Raw genomic sequence first — 27,749 nt, 5'->3', positions numbered from 1 at the left:
ACTCAGCAGGCAGCTTCATATGTCAGCTGAGGTGAGGACGATCGGATACAAGTTTTTGGCCTGCTGCAGCAGTAGCCTTGAACCCAACATCTTATTTTATCCCATATATTTAGGCTTGGTTTTATTTATTACACTTTTTTTAAATTCTTATTTTCTCCTCAGAGTTCAAGACAGCATTTGTTGTTGCTCTCTGCTCTTCCGTTTTACCCCTACAACAAACGCTGGGAAGTAGTTTAGGCTTTATCTTATTTCCTTTCTTCATTTTTCCATACGTAAGGCAGCCTATGTTGATAAAACAAAATTAAATCTGAAAGCAGGCGAGCATCTGTGGTGAATACACCTCAAAGACTGAACCATTCTGAAACGCTACAAAGGCGCAAAAACAAGTCAAAGCAAGCAGTCGCCCATTTCCAAAAGTTTAGTGTAGCGGAGCAGATTTGGAACGTATCCAGAAAAAGATAGCGCTTAGGATGACTTCATTTATTTGGTTTCGCTTATGCCTTGCCTTTTCCTCCCAAAGCAGCTTACCTCATTTTACTGTCCTTCGCTGTATCTTTCTGACCCTGTGATGTCAGGTTAGGCTGAGAGTTTGTGAACGGTGCATGGGTCACCCTTTGAGCTTCCAAGGCACTGGGCAGAATTGAACCTCGGTCTTGCAGAACCTAGTCTGACAGTAACCACTTAAGATGATGGGTTTTGTTTTTTTTGTGAAATGCGCTGGCATTCTGTATCATTCACTTCCATACAAATAGAAAAGAGGCCAGGAGCACCTTAAGGAATAACAAAAATTTGTTACTCTTTAAGGTGCGACTGGCCTCCTCTTTAAGACCAGTGAAGGAATACAAGGGTGCTAGATTGGAGTTTGTGTGGAAGAACTCTGTGGATGGCTTCTGCCCCCCCCCCCCCGGACCTGGAAAGGCTGCAGGCTGGAAGTCCCGTCTCATGCAGCAGGGATTTGCAGCCACCGAGCCTCAGAAGGAAGTGGAAGGAGGTGGGAGACAGAAGGCGATTGGCTGGCTGCTGGACAGACAGGCAAGCAGGTTGGACGAGGACACACTCAGGGGCAGGACAGCCGCCCTGAGTGGGTGTTAAGCCATGAGAGCAGCTCCTCCTCCAAGCCTTTACCAGAAATATTAAGTGGAACAGATAAGCTTTTGAGTGTATGCACACTTTGTCAGACAAAAGACACGAAAGCTTATACATTGAATAAAACATTGTTGGTCTTAAAGCTGCCACTGGACTCAAACTTTGTTCTGGTGTTGACAAACACAGCTGCCCACATTGATCTATTTATTGCCTTACAAGTCTTTATTTCGTCTTTACTCCCGACAAAATCAGCTAACACTTCTGTGTTTGTTTTGGTAAACTCTTTACTGCATATATCCGTGCTTTCTTTAAAAAAAATGCTCATTCATATAAGTAATGAGTCAGTTGGAATTTTCCACAGCTTATACCTGCAGATATATCTTGTATTTTATAAGGTTCACTGTGCGGTTTGCCAAGTAGTAGCCCAGAAAGTGAATCCTTCAAAAAGGAGCTGAAGTAGATGTAGCATTTCATCCACAGTTCTGATGTCTTCATCATCAACCCTCCTTTCCCTGCAATAAGTAGTAAAACTCCCATTTGGTATATGAGGGACGAGGCGTGAACAACCTAAGATACTTTCCTGGGAGACTTAAAGGTAAAATGCTCAATTTCTGGGGCAGCCTTCCAGCAGGACCCCACCCACAACCATTTTATCTGTTCATATCAGACTGACATTCTATACAGAATGCAGACAACGGGCCTTGAGATCATGGTCTGAAACTTCTCTACCGTTTTTTACACTTCCAAGCTGATAAACCATGCTGGAGAACTCAACAGTTTGCTACTTGATGATAAACAGTTCTGGAGAGCTCAGAAACTTCCATGCAGTTTTGTGCACGAAAGAGCCAGCTTGGTGTAGTGGTTAGGAGTGCAGACTTCTAATCTGGCATGCCGGGTTTGATTCCGAACTCCCCCACATGCAGCCAGCTGGGTGACCTTGGGCTAGTCACAGCACTGATAAAGCTGTTCTGACCCAGCAGTCATATCACGGCTCTCTCAGCCTCACCCACCTCACAGGGTGTCTGTTGCAGGGAGAGGAAAGGGAAGGCGACTGTAAGCCGCACTTAGACTCCTTCGGGTAGAGAAAAGCAGCATATAAAAACTAATTCTTCCTCTTCCTCTTAAAAAAAAATGGGCATTAAATTTTGTTCTTGTATTGTGCTGTCATGGCAACTGTTTTATGGTGACCATGTGGGATTTTCAATGCAAGAGACTATGCAAGAGGTGCTTTTCTATTGCCCTCCTCTGCAGTAGTGACTACGGACTTCCTTGGTCATTTCCTTTCCACGTACTAAATCAGGGCCAGCCCCAATTAGCTTCCAAGATGAGATTGGGCTAGCCTGCCGGTGGATGGCAGAACCAGAACCAAAATGCCCATGAATACCTCTTACCCCAGACAATCAGAATATCACATTACATTGTGTAAGATTGGCAGTCTAAGCAGTTGACACTGGGATGTAATTTGACACTTGTGCTCTCAGACATCCGTCTGACATCAGTTAACTACACCCTGTGTAAACATGTATAACTCCTCCACTTTTTTTTAAAACATTGAACGTGGTTTGCTAATTTATGAAGTATCTCGAGGCGTTCAGGTTTGGCCTTAATCAATCCACAAATCACTTGAAGGAATAATTGTGAATTCCAATGATGTTAACATGTTTATAATGTTAACATAAGGTGCTGAGTTCAAGTTCCTTCTGAGTATTGTAAGGCACATATAGTGCAATCTATGCTGTAAAACTGCCCTGACCTGCAAGGGAGGGCGCTATAAAATATAATAATAATAATAATGTTGGTCTAGTGCAGCGGTTCTCAACCTTCCTAATGCCGCGACCCTTTAATACAGTTCCTCATGTTGTGGTTACCCCCCAACCATAAAATGATGCAAGGGTTCTTTCCCAGAAATTAAATGGAAACTGATCAATGGCATGAAGATCCATTGTTCATGATTGTATATAAATAGGTTCCCCCCCCCCAGGGTTTCTCAGTTCAGTTCTGTCCCACCATGTCGATCTCGCTCTTTTCCGCTGCTCCAGACAGACAAACACTCTATCTCAATCTACCCCGCAAGGCTGTTGTGTGGATGGCACCCTCTCCCCCCGCCAAGCTGCTTGCCCTGCCGCGACCCCTGTGAAAGGGTCATTCGACTCCGAAAGGGGTCCCGACCCCCTGGTTGAGAACCGCTGATCTAGTGGCTGTGCCGTTTTGAAATCCTTACTGGCCACAAAACAGCTGGCGTGATAGATGGTTCAGTGGAATTCTGACAAATCTGTTACACCTCCTGCTTAACATTCAGTTGCTGACTCTTCGGCGAAAGAGTGTGAGTGTTTCAAAGTCATTGATGGCGCTGGCACTTTGGCTGGGGACAGGAAAATGTTCCTAATTTGCATGCAGGCTGTGGCTACAAAGCTGCCATGCCAGGCTCTGCCCTGGTAGGATGCTGTTCACATCTCAGCAGGAACTCTCTCCTAACCACAGGTTCTTTTGCCCATCCCCGATGAATCACAAGGAAAGAAAAACTTTTTAATAGTTTTACTGCAGAAGAAATATAGACACAAGGGAGTTCCAAAATCTGTGCGTAGAACAATACAATTGCATGAGATTATATAACTTCCCATTGGAGGTGGGAAAAGTGATGCCTTTTCCGAGTCAAACCAATAACCTGGGGTCTCCACCCCTTGTACCTCCCACGGGACCACCCCAGTTGGCACTCCCTGGAAAGATCCCCAAAAGGCAACTTCCGTTCCTTCCCCCTCCAATGGTTAACCTAAACAATTTCAGTTTCTTCCTCTGGCCTTGAGAATAAGCCAGTTTGACATATCAACATCGTCAATATTTCAAGAGGTAGCCAAGTACAAGCTAGGCTTTCGGATTAAGAAAACAGTTCTCCTTACTGAGCAAAAGTGAAATAGATTTATCTCACCCCTCACCCCATCAAAAGTGGCGTATACATTCTAGGTACTCTGTCAAAAAAGCACATGGCTCAATGATATTTTGCTTGGCTTCTGTAGCTTGTCTTGAGCGTAGCAGCAGGGCTTTATTTAGACCAAACAACACCTTAGTGGATGCCGCAGGAAGAAATGCCTGTTAGGCACAGGAGTAATCTGAAAAGCACCTGGGTGTATTTACACCAGTGTAATTAGGGCAGCAACATTTGACAAAATAGTCATTGCAATAATCTCTGTGATTATATAGGGATTAGGGCTGTGCAGTTTGATTTGGATCAGGCAACAAGTCCCTGAATCAGTCTTGATTCATGCGCAAATCGGCCGAATCCTGTCCAGATTGCTATTTCCCAATGTTTGAATGGCGGGATCAACCTTGTTTGAATCGCCGAATTGTGATTTGGTGCAATTTGGCAATTCGAGCAAGTGACCGTTTAAATTCGAAACGGAAAAAAGTTCACCCGTTTTGTCTTTTCTGGGCTGGGGCTTTGAGTTAGGGGGTATTAAACTTGCAGCGTGGCTGCAGGAGGCCCTCCTCAAAAGAAGCCTCAAGTTACAAAAGGTTGGACCACGTGGTCTGATTCTAGGGCACCCAAAGAAGGTGCTCCTATCTGATCTTCCTTATTTTCTATGATGGAAAACACCCACAGATTCTTTGGTCTGTTCATAAATTCTTACCATAGGAAAGGATGGAGGTCGGATGGGGCATCCTATTTGGGTGCCCCTAGAATCAGGCCCCCTGGCCCAATCTTTTTGCTAATTGGGTTCTTTTGAGGAGAGACTCCTTCAGTCATGCTGCAAGTTTGGTACATCTACCTCAGACTCCCCCCCGCCCCAAGCCCAGCAAAGACAAAAAAGGGAGGGGGAAATCCTATAAACTTCAAATCAATTCAGATTCAGTTGATTCACTAAAGATCATGTGAAATGGTCCAATTCTCCCCCCCCCCCCGCACACATCCCTAATAGAAATATCATAACAGGGGGGGAAAAACAAAAAACAACTCATGAAGCTGCTTTGTGGCCACATTTAATATTCAACTCCCTTCTAAAGGTAAAGGTATCCCCTGTGCAAGCACCAAGTCATGTCTGACCCTAGGGGTGACGCCCTCTAGCGTTTTCATGGCAGACTCAATATGGGATGGTTTGCCAGTGTCTTCCCCAGTCATTACCACGGTGCAATTCCCTTCCAGCAATATCTAATAGATACAGGGATTCACAACCAGGATCCCTGGAGCTCTGTGAGAGCTCCATGACCTTTTCTCTATATCCTGCCTTAATGGATTGGCCATAGGCTATTGAAATCATAGAGTTGGAAAGGGCCACAAAAGCCACGTAGTCCAACCTCCTGCTCAATGCAGGATCCAGCCTAAAGCATCCAGGATAAGTACCTGTTCAATCATTACTTAAAAGACCGCCAATTCCTGGAATTGCTGTGAAAGCAGGGCACCAGCCCCTACTATTAACCCGGGGGTGGCATTCTCACCTACTTCTGCCTCAGACCACCTCCTTTCACTCCCCCCTCAGTCCTCCTCAGGCATGCCCAGATGACATCACTTCCAGCCCGGTTCCGGGGGCTCTTCAAGTCTGAAAAATATTTCTGGGACTCCTCCATGGTTAAAAGATTGAAAAAGGCTACTCTAAGAGAACAGGTGTGGTGTTGATGTCTTAACATTCTGTCTCTTCCTGGCCATGATCCTCACAATTAGTTACAGCTGCCGAAGGGCTAGCAACCACGGAACAACCTAGGCAGCTTTGGGGAATTAAATGTTCAGTTACCATGGGTGACAGCCGTCAACATTTAGCACAAGTTGTGTCTGGTTGGTCCCTGGATGTGGCCAGCAAAAGAGTCTTGAAGCTGGCAGACAAGAAGGAAGATTGGGGAGCTCCAGGGGCATACTGTGTGTGGATGACAGGGAATGCCCTTTCACACTTTCTGAATACTCATTTGTTCCATGTGCGAATGAAGAGGGAACATGCAATATTGGAAGAATAAGGAATGATACTTTCTCCTGTAAAATGCTGCACACAAACAAAAATGTCCCAGCACTCTGGTTTCTTTCTTCTTCTTGCAGTAAGAATGGGATTATGCACAGCTGGAAGCGGGGGAAAGGGGAAGGGATTTCTATTTTTCTATATTTTTTCTATTCCTTGAAGACAAGTCAACAGCTGTGACTGTTGCGTGTGATTGGAGCTTGTGTGTGTTTCTGTGGGATTATGCCAGCCTTACACCCATAGGAACTGCTTAAAAAACAAAAGTGTGGCTCTCCAGATGTCCATGGAGTACTATTCCCATGAGCCCCTGCCAGCAGGGGCTCATGGGAATAGTAGTCCATAGACATCTGGAGAGCCACGGTTTTGGCCACCCCTGCAAGCATATTCCAGAAACACATTCTTACTCTTAAATGACTTCATATTCCTCCTATCCCCTGTCACATGGTTTTTGGCCATATGGAGCAGGGGTAGTCAACCTGTGGTCCTCCAGATGTCCATGGACTACAATTCCCTTGAGCCCCTGCCAGCAAATGCTGGCAGGGGCTCATGGGAATTGTAGTCCATGAACATCTGGAGGACCACAGGTTGACTACTCTTAATATGGAGCATACCGTGGTAGAAGATGGAGAAAGGTGATCTTTAGTCGTCTTTTGAAGGCCTTTCCCTTATTCTTCTGTTCTTTGGGGGGGGGGTTTGGAAGTTACCCCTTCTTTCCGTCCACAACCTTAGACATGAAGTGAGATCGGAAGCGGAAGACAGTGATAACTGCCACCTATTTTTCCATTTTAGAATTTTTGGGGACGAGTTAAAGTCCTCGTGTAGATGTAACAAGCGACCTCCACGGCTTCTTCAACGTTGCTTGTTCCGTCTGCACGAGGACTTTAATGCACCACCCCAAAATTGTAAAATGGAAAAATAGGTGGCCGTTAAGAATGTCAGCATTTGTATAGAGTGTAAAACCATTGGTGCTTAATCTATGAGGCATATGTGCATTACACTTGCATTAATTTTATGTAGCCTGGCATTGGGTTTTTGTTTTGCTTGTGCATGATAAAGTCATATGCTGAGTGAGAGTACTCTTGGTCAGGGGTAGTCAACCTGTGGTCCTCCAGATGTTTATGGACTACAACTCCCATGAGACCCTGCCAGCGTTTGCTGGCAGGGGCTCATGGGAATTGTAGTCCACGGACATCTGGAGGACCACAGGTTGACTACCCCTGCTCTTGGTGACTGCCTCCCCACGCCGCTTTGTGTTGGTTTTGCCTTTACACAGGGTAGAAGGAAGATCAATACCCCACCGGGAACCACAACAGAGGCTTCGACAGCTCCCGCACTACCTCTTCAGTATGCTCCAGAGGTCATTGTCGTGGGGTCCGGGGTGCTCGGCTCTGCTTTGGCCGCAGTGCTGGCAAGGGATGGCAGGAAAGTGACCGTCATTGAGAGGGATCTGAAGGAACCTGACAGGATAGTTGGAGAACTGCTGCAGCCTGGTGGGTATAACGCCCTGAAAGACCTGGGCCTGGAAGGTAGGTGGATCAGAGACTCTTGCTGTTTTGCGTCCCCTGCTTCTGCTTTCTGACAATTTAGGAGGCAGCCTAAGCCTAATACATTTTTAATATATTTTTAAATGTGTTAAATGGTTCTTGAAAAAAAAATGATAGATTTAAAAACTAAGCATGATTTTTTTTTACGTTGCCATTGCGTTTTCAAGTGTTTCACGAGAGCCGTGAAAGCTAGAAACCTACTTTTCTGTATACAGAGGAAATGGGTGTTTCATAGCTCTTCCGTGGTGAAAACTCTTTTAAGATTCAGGTTGCATCAGGCTGAGGCAAACATCTGCTGCCAAACCCTGATGTCTAACCCAGGGGTAGTCAACCTGTGGTCCTCCAGATGTTCATGGACTACAATTCCCATGAGCCCCTGCCAGCAAATGCTGGCAGGGGCTCCTGGGAATTGCAGTCCATGAACATCTGGAGGACCACAGGTTGACTACCCCTAGTCTAACCCTCCCGTAGGTGAAGCGATGACACGGCTGTGTGATCTCCTCCTGTCAATCTATCTTTGCTGATAGGTGTTCTTTTTGCTGCTTATTTTGCAGAGGCGATCGAAGGGATTGATGCTCACACCATCAATGGCTATATCGTTCACAACCTGGAAAGCCAGTCTGAGGTTGAGATCCCTTATCCTCAGAAGCCGAATGGCCAAGTGCACAGCGGAAGGGCATTTCATCACGGGCGTTTCATTATGGGTCTCCGAAGGATGGCCATGGCGGAGTCCAAGTAAGGGTGGCCACATAACTGACAACCACTTCCAGAAAGTGAGCGGTTTGGGATCCTGCTCACGCATTGCCAGGCGGAGGCACAGACTCCAGTGGTTTCAACTCAAATGTGTTTCTTCTTCTACCTTCTCCACCCTTTGAGCCAAGTACACCACTATCTAACAAATCCAAAAAATTATTTAATACAGCACTATGTCTAACAGTCTGTTAGAACTAGAGCTGTAAACTCAATGTTGATCTTTGTAAATGAATCCCCAGAATGTGCAGTTCTCTTCTCCACCCCCTTGTCTTGCTACAGGTTTGCCTCCAAGGACAAGGCTGGAAACCATGTAGAATAATTATATCAGTGGCGACTAGCCATGGTGACTGAGGGGAACCTCCACATTCAAAGGCACTAGTCCCCAGCTAGCAGGCGACATCAGGGGCAGGTCTCAGCCTCTATTCCCTGTTGTTGGCCCTCCCTTCAGGTGGCTCTGCTGGAGCCATTCCACTACCGCCTCCAGGCACCTGGCCAATGGGTTGGGGGAGGGATTTGAACACACTCATCTCAGGTCTTAGTCCAGCATTCTAACCATTACTCCAACCCAGCCCTCAGTTGGGTGTCTTGGTACTATCAATGGCCACTGCTTGCCTCCCAGATGGCTTTTTGCCTGGGTGGTAAGAAGAAGAAGAAGAGTTGGTTCTTATATGCCGCTTTTCTCTACCCGAAGCAGTCTCAAAGTGGCTTACAATCACCTTCCCTTTTCTCTCCCCACAACAGACCCCCTGTGAGGGAGGTGAGGCTGAGAGAGCCCTCAAGGAGTGATGGAATCATGTGCACACGGCGAAACCCCACCACATAGACCTGTGACTCCTTGCCGCCTTGCAATACATTGGATCAGTGGCGATAATAATTGTGGTTATTACTGTGGCGGTGTTTAGCCATTTGCCCTCTGTTTCTTTAGCACTGCTCCTGTTGAATCACTCACAGGGGGATTAGTCCAAGGGAGATTATTGGAGCAGTGTGCCTTGGCCTGTGCAGCTGGCTTTGTTTAGGGCAGTGCTTCTCAACCTGGGGGTCAGAACCCATTTGGGGGGTCGAATGACCCTTTCACAGGGGTTGCAGCAGGGCGAGCTGCTCTTCTCTCCAAGGGGGTCCCGAAGTGGCCGAAACTGCTGCTCTTCCTTTTCATCCACACAACAGCCTTGTGAGGTAGATTGAGATAGAGCGTTTTTCTATCTGGAGCAGCGGAAAAGAGCGAGACCGGCATGGTGGGACAAGAGGCAGAACTGAACTGAGAAATCCCGGAAATAAACCAATTAATATGCAATCATGAACAATGGATCTTCACGCCATTGGTCTGTTTTGGTTTAATTTCTGTGAAAGAACCCCTGCATAATGTTATGGTTGGGGGTCACCACAATATGAGGAACTGTATTAAAGGATCGCGGCATTAGGAAGGTTGAGAACCACTGGTTTAGGGCAGGGGTAGTCAACCTGTGGTCCTCCAGATGTTCATGACCTACAATTCCCATGAGCCCCTGCCAGCGTTTTCTGGCAGGGGCTCATGGGAATTGTATTCCATGAACATCTGGAGGACCACAGGCTGACTACCCCTGGTTTAGGGGAATACTTTACACCTACTTCCATTTGCTGCTGTTACTCTTATGTTCGAGAGCCCGCTTGTAGTTGGGGTGCTGTGGAGTTGGAAAGTAGTATTTTGTGTGTATGTGTATTGAAAAGAGATCTGCTTTCTTTCAGCACCAAATTCATTGAAGGGACGGTGCTCCAGCTGCTCGAAGAAGAAGAATCTGTGGTGGGAGTTCAGTACAGAGAGAAAGAAACTGGTGACACAAAGGTGTGTCTCCCCGTTTCCTTTGTCCATCGCCTGATATTCCAGTTCTTTTGGTGCGGCGTGACCTAGTAATAAATTAAAGCGAAGACCAAATTAATCTGAGCAAATACATAAAAAAACATAGTTTAAACCTATTCCGTGAATACCATGATTTGATTTTTATCATAGTATTTTATCAGAATATTTGTTGCTTCCATAAGTCCTCTGTGGCATTATTCCGAGGATCTGTCATGGATGTTCATAAATATTCCGGCTGCTCAGAGAGATGATCTGAGAGAAGAAAGGGAAGGGGGTGTGGTTGTTACTGGCTCAAAGAGCTGCAAGGTGGCAAAGGCATTTGTCGGACTTGCCCAGCAGTCGTCTTATTCTTACAAGGACAGACTCAAGCCTCAGCTTGGTCAGAGGGATGATGCACAATTATCTGCTCCTGACATCAGCTTATGTCCTAGTTTTCGAGTACATGACCCACCTCTCAGGTTGCATATTGTAATTACATACATGAACTCGGAGGAAACAGAAGAGAGTCAGGGAGAACTTGATTAATTCTTTATCGTCTCCCTTGAGCAAGATTCATACCAATGTTGGCAAACCTTCAGTACATTTACTCGTATTTCAAAAATTGAGAAATTTCTGAGCCAGCTGGGAAGGGGAGGCTATAAAAATAAAAATATTATTATTATTTGCTTCATCCCCATTAACGCTATTAACAGCAGCTTTTGGGTTCTTTGTTTTCAACAAAATGTCTGTTTGACAACCAGGGGCTTCACTACTGCAGTGTAGGATAGCAGCTTTTTCAAGACCATTTAAAATAACCTGCCTTAGCAAACCATCTTTATAAGAAATCAGACTTCTTGGTATCAGGGTATCATAGATCTTGTGCACTTACAAGAAAATCTAGCATTCTGAGATGCCTTCATCTTGCAAGACTAAGAGTCTGGCTTACAGGGTCTGACTGAAGTATGACAAACTTCTGACTGAAGTGAGGAGGAGGAGGAGAAGGAGAAGGAGAGTTGGTTATTACATGCTGCTTTTCTCTACCTGAAGGAGGCTCAGTGTAGCTTACCATAGCCTTCCCTTTCCTCTCCCCACAACAGACAACTTGTGGAGTAGGTGAGGCTGAGAGAGCCCTGATATTACTGCTCAGTCAGACTAGCTTTATCAGTGCCGTGGCAAGCCCAAGGTCACCCAGCTGGCTGCATGTTGGGGAGTGCAGAATTGACCCTTGCTCACCAGATTAGAAGTCAGCACTCCTATCCACTACATCAAACAGGCTCTCAGGAGTTCAGGCTTCTAATATCAAAGGTAATATGAATGTACTAGTAAATAAGCCCGCCGCAGTCAAAATGCAGCGAGCGCTAGCAGGGCGCGCCATGAGGGCGGTGCCTACCTCTTTGGAGGAGGAGCTGGGTGGCTTTTGGCCCGTGGGGCAGGCCACAGCTGGCGGCGGCGACGGCTTCTGGATGGCTCCGTCAGGGCGGCGGTCCCGAAGCTTGTATTGGCGTCTTCCTATGGGTGGCTGGGCCGGGGGGGGGGGGGATGTGGTTGTGGAAACGGCAGTTGCTCCTTTGCCGCCGGACTGATGCGTCGGGAGGCGCAAAGCGCACGGCTGGCGGGTGCTCCCTGGCTGACGGCTTGACGTGCCAGGAGGCGCTTTGCGCCCCCCGATGCATCAGGCCGGCGGCAAAGGAGCAACTGTGAGGCGCGCTGCGCTCGCCTCGCAGTTGCTTGGGGCTGGAAATCGGAGGGACCAAGGTCACCCAGATAGTTACATGTGGGGAGCGCAGAATCGAACCTGACATGCCAGATTAGAAGTCTGCATTCCTAACCACTACACCAAACTGGCTTTGTATTGGTACAAAGGGTACCACAGGAGGAAAGCTAACCCTTTTTTCATTAGCAGGTGTACTCTTATTTCAAGTATAATGCTGCAAGATGATCATAGCGAACTGATGCTGAAGCATGTTGCGCTATTTCTTTTGAGTCACATATGCACATTTCAGATAAGAAATTTTCCTTGAAAACTTGAGTGGGAGTAAACTGCCTCTGGGAGTTGCTTCATGATGCTGCTTACCTAGCTTGTGACCCTGTGCTGCAATCCTTTGTGTTGCAGGAACTCCATGCGCCTCTGACAGTTGTTGCTGACGGTCTCTTTTCCAAGTTTAGGAAGAATCTTGTCTCCAACAAAGTTAAAGTCCCATCGCATTTTGTCGGTTGCATTTTGATGGTAAGTGTTCCCTAAAAAAAAACCCTGTTTCCAAATTTGGGTGCATAAAGCAATGTGTTTACCTGCTGTGATCAAGGTACTTTGTGCTCCCATTTTAAACACTGATGGTTGTTATTCTTAGAGTCCAGTGGCACCTTTAAGGCATACATTTTTGAGTTTCAAGGACACTTAAAATCTAGAATGGAGAAACATGTAACCAGGTCCCCCTCTATATCAGGGGTAGTCAACCTGTGGTCCTCCAGATGTTCATGGACTACAATTCCCATGACCCCCTGCCAGCAAATGTAGTCCATGGGAATTGTAGTCCATGAGCATCTGGGGGACCACAGGTTGACTACCCCTGCTCTATATACACAGACCAATGTTCACTCCTATTTTAAGAACTATCTTCTTTTTCACTGGGCAGTGATTACTTCTCTCATCTAGAAGCATTTTCGCTTTTTGGCTTGAATGGGGATCCTCTCCTTTGGCTTCCTTCCCAATCCACAATCAGTGCTTAACCCCATGTATTCTTGGGAGTACATACTGAGACAAAGAACAATTAAAAGTATATTTTTTTTCTCTCTCCTCTTTTTAAAGAACGCTCCTCAGTATAAAGCCAACCATGCTGAACTCGTGTTGGGAAATCCCAGTCCAGTGCTGATCTATCAGATTTCTTCCAGTGAAACTCGGGTCCTTGTTGACATTCGTGGTGAAATACCAAAGAACCTTAAAGAATACATGATCGAGCAAGTTTATCCACAGCTGCCAGGTAAGGATGCCTGAACTTTGGAAGGAATTATCTACCTGACTTGATGTGTGTATTCCTTTTGATTCTAAATTACAGTAAATAGCCTGTTTCCTCACGTGCAGCCTGTGATGGTGCAGCAGTGTTGGTTTATATATTTTATTTCTATACCGCCCTTCCATATGGCTCAAGGCGGTTTACATACAACATCACAGGGGGATACATGGAACGAATCAACATACAACATAGTCAAATACAACAAAATACAACAATAACAATCCAAAGTTGTTCTAAACAACGCAACTTCAGTGATCCCAACAACAACAATATAACAAGAACAAGTTGTTAAGTGATGAATGTGATCAGCCTTGTGTGGTGTAGAAATTCACTATTTATTTATCGTATGGCAGAGTACATGTAAGAAGGGTTAGGCCACTAATCTTCATGCAAATGCACAAAACCCCAAGATATCAAAAGTTAAAATAATACCAAGTAAGTTAGGCAAGAAAACTTCTGGATTAATCAAAAAGAAAAGTTTATTTTCGGTAAAATAGGGAGATCAAAACAGCACAGCAAAGATGACTGAAACAGTGATCTCCACCCTCCCAGGGCTGGAGAAAAAGTTTTAATACTTTGCATTCCGATACAGTATTCATCATTGATTGGTACACGCACAGATGCTAAATATTCAGGATGGCATTGGGTTGGCTAAGTACCAGATCCATTGTTTGGATTCTGCTCCGATTGGTCAATAGACCTCTCACTGTGTTGTCAGGGGTGGGCATCAGAACATCATTCCCAAACTGTTCTCATGGGAATTGCCCTTAGGTGGGCACATTCTTGACCTCCAAGTTGGTAAGGTAAAGGTAAAGGTATCCCCTGTGCAAGTACCGAGTCATGTCTGACCCTTGGGGTGACGTCCTCTAGTGTTTTCTTCGCAGACTCAATACGGGGTGGTTTGCCAGTGCCTTCCCCAGTCATTACCATTTACCCCCCAGGAAGCTGGGTACTCATTTTACCGACCTCGCAAGGATGGAAGGCTGAGTCAACCTTGAGCCGGCTGCTGGGATTGAATTCCCAGCCTCATGGGCAGAGCTTCAGACAGCATGTCTGCTGCTTTACCACTCTGCGCCACAAGAGGCCCCCCAGTTGGTAACAATCGCAATATAAAGGAACAGCGATTCCTCCCCCTAGAAACGAATGCAGCTGGATTCCACGAGGCATGCAGTGTATTTGCTGTCTCGGCTTACCCACTATGGCGCCTCCTGACCTTCCAGGTGAACTTTGGCAACTTGGGTCAGCCTGGGCCAGAATACATGCAGAAAAGGGCTGTTAGAATGGAATCATGCAAGCTAGAAAAATTTGATCAGTTGGCTATCAAAAAGATGTAATCTATTTTAGTTTGTCATTGTTCCAGTTTATTGAAAGCAATTAATAATTTCAATAATTAATGTTCAGTAGATATTATCATATCTGTAATATGCAAACATAAACCAAAACAGGTTCTGGGTAAACACAATTTCTTTTTCAATAGCCCATTTTCAAAGTTGCTTTCTTCCTCAGTGGTTTCATCATATAAACAGTCCCTCCTGCTCAGCGTTTCGTGGAGGTTTCTTAACTGCTGTGAAAACAGCCGTAGAGCATTTTGATAGCCAACCAGTCGAATTTTTCTAGCTTGGGCCAGAACACATGCTGGTTATGATTCAGCTTAACAATTTATACAAAAGTAACTATAGCTCTAGTAGGATATAATCCCACATTGTCTCTAAAGCTAGCTTTTCTCAAGCATCTTCTCTCAGGCCTCTCAGAAGCAGATACTAATGTACGATCCATAACCAAATTGATGCAACAGGTATGCAGACCAATTGGGCAATCCCTCTGAATACTGATATGTAAATTTTCAATCCACTCAATCACAGCTGGGGAGAGTTCAGAGAGCCCCATCACACCTCCCTGGAAAGCATGATGCTCCCATTCCTATGACAGAGGGGAAATCATAGAATCACAGAATCATAGAGTTGGAAGGGGCCATACAAGCCATCTAATCCAACCCCCTGCTCAATGCAGCATCAGCCGAAAGCATCCTAAAGCAAAGAAATAGTTTGCCAGGCTGTGCCACAATCATTTTGCCCCATTTAAACAACATGTCTGCACAACTACCAAATTCCATTAGTTGTCTCCCATAGCAAGTCAAATCCTGCGGGCCTCTCATTGGTGTTTATCAGGTCTTGGATATCAGATGGGGTAGAGCTGAACGATATTCTCTGGGATCGTTCTCTTGCCCTGCCAATTCCCTCCAACCCCTGCCGCTGAATACCTGAGCTCCTTCCCAGATGCTCCATTTCAGAATCACACACAATTCTTCATCTACAACAGCCTTTTCCAACCTTTGACCGTGGAGGAGCTCCCAAAATATTTTGTAGGCTCCGAGGAACTCTAGAAGTGGTGGCATGCCCCTTCAAAGAAGTGGCTGTGGAAATAAGATGCAGGAGCCAGCCAATCAAATGATCCGTCATTTAATAGAATCATAGAATCATAGAGTTGGAAGGGGCCATACAGGCCATCTAGTCCAACCATTTCCATCGTAGAGAAAGAGACTAGGATTGTAGTGCAACAGGGGAAGTGCCCACTGGCGATGTCTAGTGATGTCAGTGGCCATCCAAACTTCTGGGAAAGGCTGAACCCTGGTTGGAAATCTCTGGACTACAGCTTTGTTATTTCCTTCTGTATTTTTACTGTTTTCTTTACAGGAATGGGGTCAGGGGGAGACCTTTTAGAAATGACCAAACTATTGCCCTGTTTCTGTTTCTTTTGCAGAGCATATACAAGAGCCGTTCCTCGTAGCCGTTCAGAATAATCGACTGAGGGTCATGCCAGCGAGCTTTTTGCCGCCTTCCCCTGTTAACAAAGCAGGTTTGTAAACTGGGGAGGGACCAACGCTTGAAGGCATGGGGTGTGGGATGAAATGTACAACTTGGGGAGAGCGCCCCTAGATTTCCTTTCTTAGTGCCAGCTTGACGCCCTCCCCATCCCAAGTCAGTTTCGAAAGACTCATTCGTTTTCAGAGATTGTTGGGGACATATCCTGGGAACCTGCTGTTGGAAAAACACGAGGCCACAAATTTCTTTGATGTGCAGGACCCAGTCTTCGGATCCCAGCCAAAGGTTCTTGTGCACTAGCAAACAACGTTATTTCTCAGACATAAAGAAACTGGGCTTCTTTTCTAAAACTGGTTAGCTGCTCTGCAAACCCCCAGTCCTGAACTCTAATGTTGTGTATCTGCTACACAAATAGTGGTCAAAATATGTTTAAATTCTTATATTTGTAGGAGGAAGTATCAGGAGTGCTAATATTGTTGGGCTTCTTGGTGTTATTTGCAGTCTCAGCCCTGCAAGCATGACCCACAAGCTGCTTCGGGGCATTTACATACAAGAAGCAAAGCAGCTTCTGAACGTCTGCCTTCTATCATGCAGGACCAGCATAGACCAGAATGCATAACTGCACGCCATCATGCATCAGCAGCATGCAGTGTGTCATGAATAATGCAATCACGGCTCCGATCTGCTTTTCAGCAGCTTGTATTGAAGTGTGCTAAAATGCCTCTTGCATGGTTAACTGATTTAAGAGTGCAAATAGACTCAGGTGGGTAGCCGTGTTGGTCTGAAGCAGGGGTAGTCAAACTGCGGCCCTCCAGATGTCCATGGACTACAATTCCCAGGAGCCCCCTGCCAGCAAACGCCAGCAAACGCTGGCAGCCCCCTGCCAGCAAATGCTGGCAGGGGGCTCCTGGGAATTGTAGTCCATGGACATCTGGAGGGCCGCAGTTTGACTACCCCTGGTCTGAAGCAACAGAACAATGTTTTGAGTCCAATGGCACCTTTAAGACCAGCAAAATATAATTCTGGGCATCTTCTTGTTGGTCTTAAAGGGGCCTCAGGCCTCAAACTTCGCTTTAAACCTGCAAAATGCACTTAATGAGCCGGAGGTGGTTGAAGCAGCGCAAGAAAACTCATTAAACGGCAATAAATACTTGGTTGAAGGTTGCAGAATTCTGCTAAAGACTTACCAGTTATTGTAGCTGTTGGATGGCGATTGATTTTCGGAGTGTCTCCTTTTTCAGGAGTCCTTCTCCTGGGCGATGCATACAACATGAGACACCCTCTAACTGGTGGAGGGATGAGTGTGATTCTGAATGATATCAAGATCTGGAGGGGTTTACTGCAGGCCATTCCAGACTTATACGAGGACTCTGACCTTCTACAGGTAGGGCCTGATTTTTTAATTGGGGTCCGGATGCAATTTGAAGGGTCTCAGCATTCTAGGCTGTATTCTGACTATCTACAAGCCATATATTTCAGAGCAGGGAGGGAGTGAGGGTGATTATTCAAATTCCTGATGGGCTAGCTAAAACAGGGTGGATAGGCTAGTTTCAAACCAAAACAGTGGTGGGAGGCATAGAGGAAATACAACAATGTATTAATGAAGCATTTTATGTTTGTTTTTCCCCTCAAAAGAATGCAAAGCGGCTTTCCGGACCAAATTAAACAATATAACCCAAACATTCAAAGCCAAATGCTGCCTGGGCCAGTCACTAGGTTGGTTCTCCTAGGCCTCCAGGCCAGTTTCAGAGCCTGTTTGGTGTAGTGGTTAGAGTGCGGACTTCTAATCTGGCATTCCGGGTTCGATTCTGCACTCCCCCACATGCAGCCAGCTGGCTGACCTTGGGCTCGCCACAGCACTGAGAAAGCTGTTTTGACCGAGCAGTGATATCAGGGCTCTCTCAGCCTCACCCTCCCTCACAGGGGGTCTGTTGTGGGGAGAGGAAAGGGAAGGCGATTGTAAGCCGCTTTGAGATTCCTTCGGGTAGAGAAAAGCAGCATATAAGAACCAACTCTTCTTCTAAAAGCCATGAGCAACGAGGCGTAAGTCCTTTTGGCTGTTACCCTTTGGCTTGAACTTCAGGGCTGAACCCTCCTTTCATGCCCAGCCCTTTAGTGCAGGGGTAGTCAACCTGTGGTCCTCCAGATGTTCATGAACTACAATTCCCATGAGCCCTTGCCAGTCTCATGGGAATTGTAGTTCATGAACATCTGGAGGACCACAGGTTGACTACCCCTGCTTTAGTGTGCTGAAGGAGGCAAAATACAGTGAAGAATAACACGGTTCTTGCTTCTTCTTACCACTTGCTGAAGATTTGTGTGGCGAGACCATGACGAAGATAGAATCTAGCGAACAACAAAAGAAGGAACAAAATAACCCGACCCTGTTAGACCGTTTACGCACTGGAGGTTTCATGCCAGGCTGCAGGCTGGAGTTTTAGTCATGGCAGGTAGCCTAACCTCTTCCTGCACCACATGGGGGAGCATTTGGCCTGGTGTACCTCATCCGGGGCAGTGAAGTTCTCAGTGCATAAACGGTCTTACACAAGCTAGGAACCTAGAAGGTTGAGCACCAGAAGAATATATTATATATTAAAATACAAATATTTATTGTAATTCACGTGCACATATGGCATTTTAAAAACAGCAACATTAATCACACACTATTGCACAAATAGAATGAGGTGGCTGGATGGAGTCACTGAAGCAGTAGGTGCAAACTTAAATGGACTCCGGGGAATGGTAGAGGACAGGAAGGCCTGGAGGATCATTGTCCATGGGGTTGCGATGGGTCGGACACGACTTCGCACATAACAACATTGCACAAATCCGAAGCATATGGACACATGGATAAATGACAATAATCCAAATGCGTTTCAACCCCTCTTGGGGTCTTCTTCAGTGGTCTAATATTTAAATAGACTCCTGTGATGTCATAATGGGGACTGTAAGGTTCTCAGTGCACTAGCTTTTTGCCATAGAATTTTGAAATTTAACTCTAAGGATCCCTTTTGTTCTGAAGTTAATGATGTGAATGTAGTGCTGACTCATGCTCCATTTTGGACAGACCCCCCCCCCCCCATTGCTTTTCGTTTCTCAGATAGCATTACTGGGAAGAAAAGATCAGTCCAGAGGATAGTTCTGGAAAAACTAAACCTATGCAAACTTTATTCTTGATAGAGCATGTGAGGTATCCTGGCAGGTGCCCTTTAGCTTCTAAGGTGGGTCTCCACATTGGCTAGTTCTTGGAACTGCTGTCCCTTAGCAGCCTTCTTTAACCAGCCATCTGAAAACAACGTAAATGATTGGTTTCCTTGGAATGTCTGTGGCTTATGCTTTCTGACACCAGCAAGTTAACTGCTTCCCATTTGCAGGCCAAAAAGACCTTTTACTGGACCAGAAGAAAAAAACACTCGTTTGTCGTGAACGTCCTTGCCCAAGCCCTGTATGAATTATTTTCTGCACCAGATGGTAAGTGCACTTCCGAAAGATCCTTTTTGAATGTCAGTAAATAAATACATCCCCCATACCCCAAGGTCTGTCTTCGGTGATATATAGTGAAACAGTCAGACTGGCTGATGTGTCACGTGCCAATTTAGAAATACAGCACTGCAGCAGTTTAACATGGACACATGAAACTGTTCTTTATTGATCAGTATACACAGAACCAGCTTGGTGTAGTGGTTAAGAGTGTCAGCTTTCAATCTGCCAAGTTGCAGGAATATCAGGCCTCTCTCAGCCTTGCGGGGAGAGGAAAGGGAAGGTGAATGTAAGCCGCTTTGAGACTCCTCTGGGTAGAGAAAAGTGGCATATAAGAACTAACTCTTCTTCTTCAGTAATATCAGGGCTCTCTCAGCCTCACCTCCCTCACAGGGTCTCTTTTGTGGGGAGAGGAAAGGGAAGGCAAATGGAAGCCGCTTTGACACTCCTTTGGGCAGTGAAATGTGGGGTATAAAACCAACTCTTCTTCTTCTAGAAGGAGTACATGGTAAAGAAATGAAAGCAAAGTCCAGTGTAAGGTCTAAATAAAAAGCTTTTTGAAAAACTTCTGGAAGTCAGTGAAAGCAGTGTGTAATCTTTATTTGTTCGTACTTGTTCTTATTTTATTAAGTCACAATCACTACTTAAATCACTTTATATCACTTTGTATACTCAGTATTTCTAAAATGTACCAAAAAACCCTACTATTTTATGCAGTCAAAAGTAATTCAACCATGTATTAAGCAATTTAAGTCCCAAAACATGCATATGGACATGGTTTATCTGTTTTGGCTCCTTATCGCTGTGCACTCCCTTTTTTTGGATTGTTACTAGTTTAACATGATGACAGTTTCTTTTGAATGCAGGGGATGAGATTTAAAGATTTCGACTTTTTTCTTGGGGCCACTTTGTCAATTGTTCTCCCTCTCCTTCCCTTTGCCAGATTCTCTGCATCAGTTACGGCAAGCCTGCTTCCTTTATTTCAAACTGGGTGGCAAGTGTGTCTCCGGTCCGGTTGGATTACTCTCTGTGTAAGTTGGGGGTGGGGTACGTGTTGGAATACTACAACTACTCAAGTTCCTGGGGAGGGGGGGGGGGACTTGCTATGGCCAGCATTGGAATTTTGGAGGCCCTGCGTGGGAGATTTTTTGGGCCCTTCACAACCAGTGAGTGGTGACAAGGATCAGATGGTCAAACAAATAACCTGGCCTGTGGTTTCCTGTCCACATAAAAAGTGGTCTTATTCCAAGTTATGCCACTGCAGATCCACATACCATGGCACATAGGGTTGCTTCATAGAATCGTAGAATCTTAGCGTTGGAAGGGACCTCCTGGGTCATCTAGTCCAACCCCCTGCACTATGCAGGACACTCACAACTCTCTCGCTCATCCACTGTCACCTGCCACCCCCTTGAGTATTCACAGAATCAGCCTCTCTGTCAGATGTCACAGAATCAGGTGGGGTTTGGCATTCTCTCATCACTACAACTGATCTTCACACTATAGAAATCAGTTTCCTTGGAAGAAATGGGCGCTTCAGAGGGTGGGTTGTTTAAACACACCCTCGCTGAATTAACTGTCCTCCCCAGGCACTGCTTCCAAATCTCCAGGAATTTCCAAAATCAGAGTTGGCAACCGTATGAGTACTTCATGTACTCCTACCAGCAATAAGCATTCAGCGGCATGACCAGAGAAAAGTCTTCATTGCTACTCGATGCCTTCCTACAGGAGAGGCTGGGGTCTGAACCCTGGATCTTCTTTCCGCAAAATGTATTTTTTTCTGCTGAGCTGTAGCCTTTGGAGAAGATTAATGTAAGCAAGTCAAGCCTGAAAACATGTTAAAATCCAGTGTGCTCCCCAGCTTTCTTTAGCAGCTACACTTCTCCATGAGGGCAGGATGCTGTTTCCGTTGGCTGCAGAGGAAAGGACGCACAGTAATGGGTTTAAACTACAACGATATAGGCTAGATATCAGGAAAAAAATTTCACAATCAGAGTAGTTCAGCAGTGGAATAGGCTGCCTAAGGAGGTGGTGAGCTCTCCCTCACTGGCAGTCTTCAAGCAAAGGTTGGATACACACTTTTCTTGGATGCTTTAGGATGCTTAGGGCTGATCCTGCATAGAGCAGGGGGTTGGACTAGATGGCCTGTATGGCCCCTTCCAACTCTATGATTCTATGATTTTGAGCATATAAAATGTGTGTGGAGGAACAGAGAGAACAGGCCTGTAATAAAATGACTGGTGAGCGTTACTACACCAGGGGTTAGCCCTCTGATATGCTTTAGCAATAGCTGGGGGTGGATAATCTCATTGTTGTAGTTGTTGACAAAGTTCTTTGGCAGAGTTCTTAAAGTCAAGAGGACTTGTGGAATTTCTTTTTGGGGTGACGCCCTCTAGCGTTTTCTTGGCAGACTCAATACGGGGTGGTTTGCCAGTGCCTTCCCCAGTCATGACCGTTTACCCCCCAGCAGCAAGCTGGGTACTCATTTTACCGACCTCGGAAGGATGGAAGGCTGAGTCAACCTTGAGCTGGCTACTGGGATTGAACTCCCAGAGCTTTCAGATTGCATGTCTGCTGCCTTACCACTCTGCGCCACAAAAGGCTCTATCTAGTGGTACATTGGTATAAAGGGAACTCACATCAAAGGTAAGGAAGTTGCTCCTTCAGGCAGTTTTAGATGTTCTAATTGACTGATTAGATCTGAAGAATCTGTTATGAAAGAGGGGTTGTCTTTAGCAAAGGGTTGGAGAAATGTGTCTAGATACTGTGCCAGTGGCTCTAAGGAAAAGGGTGTGTCTCATTCAACCCTGGGTAGCAAATAGAAAATAGGGACCCAAGGGTATATATTATAAAGAGATCTGGAAGCTTTTTCAGTGATCTAGCCCAGGGCTCTAGTCTCATTTAGTACAATCTTAATAACAGAAGAAATATGTGAGGTGAGACCTCTCAAGTTCTGTGTCATAAAATGATGCCAAGTTACCCTCTTCTTGGGTGTAGTATCTTGAAAAAAACATTTATAGACCCTGGAGTCAGCATAGTGTCAAATTTACTGTTTTGGTATTCTTTGAGTTCATCACTGAAGTTTTTAAAATTTGTTCTCAACATCTTTAATGTTGGACTCAAACAACTTTTGTGACAAATTCTGCTGTAATGTGTTTTTGAGTGAAAGAATGACCACAGACATTTCATCAGCTTCTTTCATTGACCTTTAGCTATTAACATCAGACCATATGCACATTTGTCTAGGATTAGAGTCCACCTATTTTTGAATTCTTCATCCTCAAAAAATAAAGTTGGACCTTGTTGGATTCAAAGTCCTCTAGGAAAATGCACAAAACCTTTATGTATTTGAACATGGAGGCTGTAGGTAGATCATAATGGATACATTTCTTTTCCAAATTCAGTAGTTTGTTCAAGTCTGGATCACTGGAGCTAGTCCCCAAATTCAAATTAGTAATGCTGCTTAAAATGCAGTTTTAATGCTTTCTAAATTATGTTCTTGTCGCGAGAGCCTCTTGTGGCGCAGGGTGGTAAGGCAACCGACATGCTGTCTGAAGCTCTGACTGCTCATACCCATGAATACTGTATATTTAATATAAGAACCACGCGGGATCAGGACCCACAAAATCCTGATTCACAGTCTGGGCCACAGTCTGGGAGCAGGATATCTGAGCGACCAACTAATTCCTTCTGCCCCTCACAGAGCCTTACGCTCTTTGAGTTCTAATAAGCAGGTGATCCCTGGCCCGCGTGAAATATATCTAGCCTCGGCCCAGCCTTTTCGGTCCTGGCCCCTGCCTGGCGGAATGAGCTGCCGGAAGAGCTACGGGCCCTGACAGAACTAACACACTTCCACAGGGCCTGTAGGACTGAGCTCTTCCACCAGGCATTTGGTTGAAGCCAGGGCAAGGAAGATCTGGAGCCCCTCCTCTAATCACCAACCCAAAGAAATAAGGCTGCAGAAGGGGGTTTTGTGGTGGGCGGGATTGTTTTTAGTTTTTTTAGACTGCCGTGAGAGCCTCTTGTGGCGCAGAGTGGTAAGGCAGCAGACATGCAGTCTGAAGCTCTGCCCATGAGGCTGGGAGTTCAATCCCAGCAGCCGGCTCAAGGTTGACTCAGCCTTCCATCCTTCCGAGGTCGGTAAAATGAGTACCCGGCTTGCTGGGGGGTAAACGGTAATGACTGGGGAAGGCACTGGCAAACCACCCCATATTGAGTCTGCCATGAAAACACTAGAGGGCGTCACCCCAAGGGTCAGACATGATTCGGTGCTTGCACAGGGGATACCTTTACCTTTACCTTAAAGTACGTTCAGACATAAAGCAAGGCAAGGAAAATTATCGCCGGTTTCACAGGTTTTGAGAGTTAACTCAAAACTGCAAAGGGTGTGAGGTGAAACTGCATAGATCTGACCTTCACAATCGTTCAGAAAGGCATGATCAGTCCAGCTCATTATCAAGACTCACACTGGAGTGAAATCCTAATTTGAAAATTATTTCAGCTTCTATTAATGTCTGTCCTTTTGCAGTAAACAGAACAGCAAATTTAAAGTCTTCTGGGCTGTGGTTTTCTGGTAGAAAGTGATCTACTAAGGAGGCATCAATAACTTCTTTCCAAATCCTTGATTTATGCCCCCACAATATTCAATTTTAGGTCTAACCTGTGGCAGCCATTTTTCTGGCTGGCTCCACCTCCTGTGGTAGCCATATTGAAATTGTGCCAACCACACCATGTCAGAATTCCAGGATGTAAAAAGTTGGAGACCCCTGTAGGAAACTTTCTAGAGTGAAACTAGAGAAGGGAGCTGAAACTCTAAATGTAAAAGGATGCATATTCTGCAAATTTTACTGATGTGTTCCCCATTTCCCCTTTTTCCTCCTCCTGCTGTAACCTCCTCTGGCAGCCTGTCACCACAGCCACTTGTCCTGATCGGCCACTTCTTTGCCGTGGCCCTCTACGCCGTCTATTTCTGCTTCAAGTCGGAACCCTGGATCACCAAGCCACGGGCGTTTTTCAGCAGCACAGCTGTGATGTACCGAGCTTGCTCCGTCATATTTCCACTCATCTACTCGGAAATAAAATACCTCTGTTGAAAGAAACGGACCCTGCGGCAAGGAGAACCTGAGGAGGTCTCCCTCCCCCTTATGAATATGGAATGGGTCAGCCCCTCCTTCATTTCCAACAAATCCAGAACTTTTATCGAGGACTTGACATTATTTTTGCAATACGATGTGCACCTTTCTCGGTATAGGCAGGCAGCCTAATCTTTGCATACAGTTGGCATGGGATCTCTGGTGATTCCAGCTGTGTACACCTGGGTACACGTTCATCTCTTCTCAGAAAAGAGAGGTGCTTAGGTGAAGACCATCAAAATGTGTGTGTGTGTGTGTGTGGGGGGGGGGGGTGTTACTTCTACACCTTCTGGAAATAAATACCCAGAACAAAGAATGGTTAAGTAACCAGCACAGTGTCTGTCCAACTTCTCTTCCTTGTCCCTCTGATGCCCCTTAATGCTATGTTAAAAGGCACACATAGAAGGCACACACTGTGTGTCTATAACACATATGCCACACTGCCACCATCTTCCTGCTACGGCTCTCTATCCCCTATAGGGCAGGGGTGGCCGAACTGTGGCTCTCCAGCTGTCCATGCTTATGGAGACTCATGGGAATTGTAGTCCATGGACCCTTGGAGAGTCATGGTTTGGCCTCCCCCATTGTAGGGGATGGAAGCATGCAGCATAACAGTGCCTACACATGGGATAAGCTGTATGAAACACACGTGGAGGAAGGGGAATTCCGTGTAGGACTCTCGTGTTGGATAGTGATCCCGTGTTTCCTGCAACCTGTAGCCTCGCCCTGGGCCAAGAGTCCTTGTAGAGAAATACTGCTCTTGCAGGAGGTGAGCTGTCTATGAATCACTGGCCTAGTTATCATTATCATTGATGAAGCCTCAGGTTGGGTTGGGTTGGGGTTTCCTACAATGAAACCTTTCCCTTCAGCTAGACAACTTGCTTGCTGAGACAGTGGCTTGGCTGGAATTTCTCTCTCCTGGCGGGCCTGCTTTAGGTGGGCGAGGAAATCTTTCTGTAGGGAGGCCCCACGACCAGACAGCCCCTGCAGTCTTGTGGTGGGGTAGCCCAAACACAGATCAACCCTCCCGGTGTGAATTATTGCTGGGTCTCCTTTGATTCCCTGAGCGACCCCTGGATGTTTGTGTGGGGATAGCTGCCTCTGTTGTTCCTGCCGATGCTGTCGTCAACCCTGGAAGGGGTTTCTGGGCCAGCCTTCCAGAAGACTCCTGGATCCAAGTGTTAGAGGTGCATAGAAGAATATATATATGTGTATATATTTGAGAGTGATAGAAATGATGTTGATAAAAGAGATAGATGTTTATAAAGGCCACTATGTTGAGAGTACAGATAGAAAACGCCCTGATTCTGACCCTGCTATTGAGCATACCCCAGTAACATCAATGAAAAGTCAATCGCAAAGGGGACAACTTGAACCGTGTGTGTGTGGGGGGGGGGGAGGGGTTTTGTTGGGAATGGCTGTTATCTGTACATTCCTCCCTTTTGTTTGCATTTTTAATAATCTTGATGTGAGGTTTTTTTTTTGTCCGATAAAGTCTTTAAATATTCAGTTAACAGGATTGGATTGTTTCTTTTCGCTCGAGTATAAATTCTGGCGTCTGATCTCATTTGGTCAAGCATTCCATCATTACCTGTGGCCAATTTCATCTCTTTGGGGGCCAGAGATCCTGAGACCTATGGGGAGAGGTGGTCCCGTAGGTACGATGGTCCCAGACAGTTTAGGCTTTAAAGGTTATAACCAAAACTTTGAATTAGAGTTGGTCTTCAATCTGGAGCCAGTGCAGCTGCAAGAGGACAAGGTGTTTTCCACCAGGCTTTCAACAGATGGATTTCCTTTTTCAAAAATAAGAGCTGTCTAATGATGTGTTTGATCCTGAAGGGTTTCATACTAATGCAGGATACTAATTTCATACTAATGCAGGTAGTCTGCTGGGTTCTGCTCCCGGGCAGTGCTGAATGTTTCCATCAAGCAAAATGTGTGACCACGCCTCTGGAAGTGACATCACTACCCATAGCCTTAGGCCTCCTTTTGCTCCTTTCCCCCACCTTTATGAATACTATGTAGGCTGGAAAGATGCGTAGGAGCTGAGAACCCCATACTACATCCACGGACCACTGGTTGAGAATCCCTGCCTTAGGGTCTTATAATGTCACGGCAGAGAAATGCCATTGATTTCAGTTGCTTAGGACCAGGGACCCAACCTATTTTGCATATTTGAACCATGTGGAAAACAGGTGAGAAACCTTTCAATATCACTATTTTAATTGTTGTGCAATAAAGTAACTATGTCCACAAAATGGCCTTCTATTAATATAAACAAAGCAATTTTTGTACATAAGGAATTGTGTACAACATTACAAGTTAAGTACAAAATACTCCAGAGCTAAGGATCAAGAGGTCCATGGGAACATAAATGCTAAGATTTTATAACAGGGTTAGTAGTAGTACTGCCGATTACGTTCAACTCGTGCTGTCATACGAGAATTATGCCAGTTGCCAATAAAAGCTGGCTCTGAAATATTGTTTTCCTTCTTCCTCTTCCTCCTCTCCGTATTAGAAATTCCTTTATAGATCCACTGGAGGCTAAACCTTCCACAGGGGGTCACAGAACTGTGCGAAACTCGTCAAAAATGAAACTAGGAACATGAGCTTCCACCACCTAGAAGACAGAAGGGCCCAAGATACTGTTCAAGAATGTTGTAGAAATCACTTATCTGACTTAAAGATAAAAATTTCTTCAATGCCATAGCAAGATACCCAAAAACAATAAATGCATGTTTTAATATTTGTGTAGAGCAGGGGTAGTCAAACTGCGGCCCTCCAGATGTCCATGGACTACAATTCCCAGGAGCCCCCTGCCAGCATTCACTGGCAGGGGGCTCCTGGGAATTGTAGTCCATGGACATCTGGAGGGCCGCAGTTTGACTACCCCTGGTGTAGAGTTTTCACGTGTGCTACAAGGTGTGAGAGTTTACTGGGTGAGGAACAAAAAGGCCCCAGCTCTGGAAATTATTCTTAGTCTCTTTCTTCTGCAAAACCTGCTTTAGAACAACCACCTCAGTTCCCAGCATGCTGAATTAAATTTTCTACATTTATTTACCTGAGCTTAAAGGGAAAGGGTTGAGGAGTTACAGTGTTAGAACTGAACAGAGGCAGGGTTGGTGCAGGGCTCAGCATGTTGGACCAAAACCAAGGAGTCCCAGGTTC

At 45.6% G+C, this 27,749-nt stretch overlaps 2 protein-coding genes across 4 annotated transcripts in view; one reads left to right on the top strand and one right to left on the bottom strand.

The window, feature by feature from the left end:
- Positions 1 to 26,006, top strand: part of SQLE (squalene epoxidase) — a 29,048-nt gene extending 3,042 nt beyond the window's left edge. Inside the window, exons 2-11 of the mRNA XM_077351520.1 lie at positions 7,300 to 7,552; positions 8,125 to 8,305; positions 10,046 to 10,142; positions 12,250 to 12,363; positions 12,943 to 13,114; positions 15,908 to 16,003; positions 17,211 to 17,353; positions 19,344 to 19,440; positions 20,393 to 20,480; positions 24,353 to 26,006. Coding sequence (XP_077207635.1) covers positions 7,300 to 7,552; positions 8,125 to 8,305; positions 10,046 to 10,142; positions 12,250 to 12,363; positions 12,943 to 13,114; positions 15,908 to 16,003; positions 17,211 to 17,353; positions 19,344 to 19,440; positions 20,393 to 20,480; positions 24,353 to 24,542 — 1,431 coding nt within the window. The 3' untranslated portion in view covers positions 24,543 to 26,006. The remainder of the gene's footprint in view (positions 1 to 7,299; positions 7,553 to 8,124; positions 8,306 to 10,045; positions 10,143 to 12,249; positions 12,364 to 12,942; positions 13,115 to 15,907; positions 16,004 to 17,210; positions 17,354 to 19,343; positions 19,441 to 20,392; positions 20,481 to 24,352) is intronic.
- A 776-nt stretch (positions 26,007 to 26,782) lies between these two features.
- The window catches only part of WASHC5 (WASH complex subunit 5), a 33,574-nt gene continuing 32,607 nt past the window's right edge, over positions 26,783 to 27,749 (bottom strand). For all 3 annotated transcript variants that reach the window (XM_077351513.1, XM_077351514.1, XM_077351512.1), the window contains exon 29: positions 26,783 to 27,201. In XM_077351513.1, the coding sequence (XP_077207628.1) occupies positions 27,145 to 27,201 (57 nt within the window). In that variant the 3' untranslated portion in view covers positions 26,783 to 27,144. The remainder of the gene's footprint in view (positions 27,202 to 27,749) is intronic.

This window comes from Paroedura picta, chromosome 9 (assembly GCF_049243985.1).
Source record: "Paroedura picta isolate Pp20150507F chromosome 9, Ppicta_v3.0, whole genome shotgun sequence".
Lineage (NCBI taxonomy): Eukaryota > Metazoa > Chordata > Lepidosauria > Squamata > Gekkonidae > Paroedura > Paroedura picta.
This window is presented reverse-complemented; position numbering and strand designations above follow the sequence as displayed.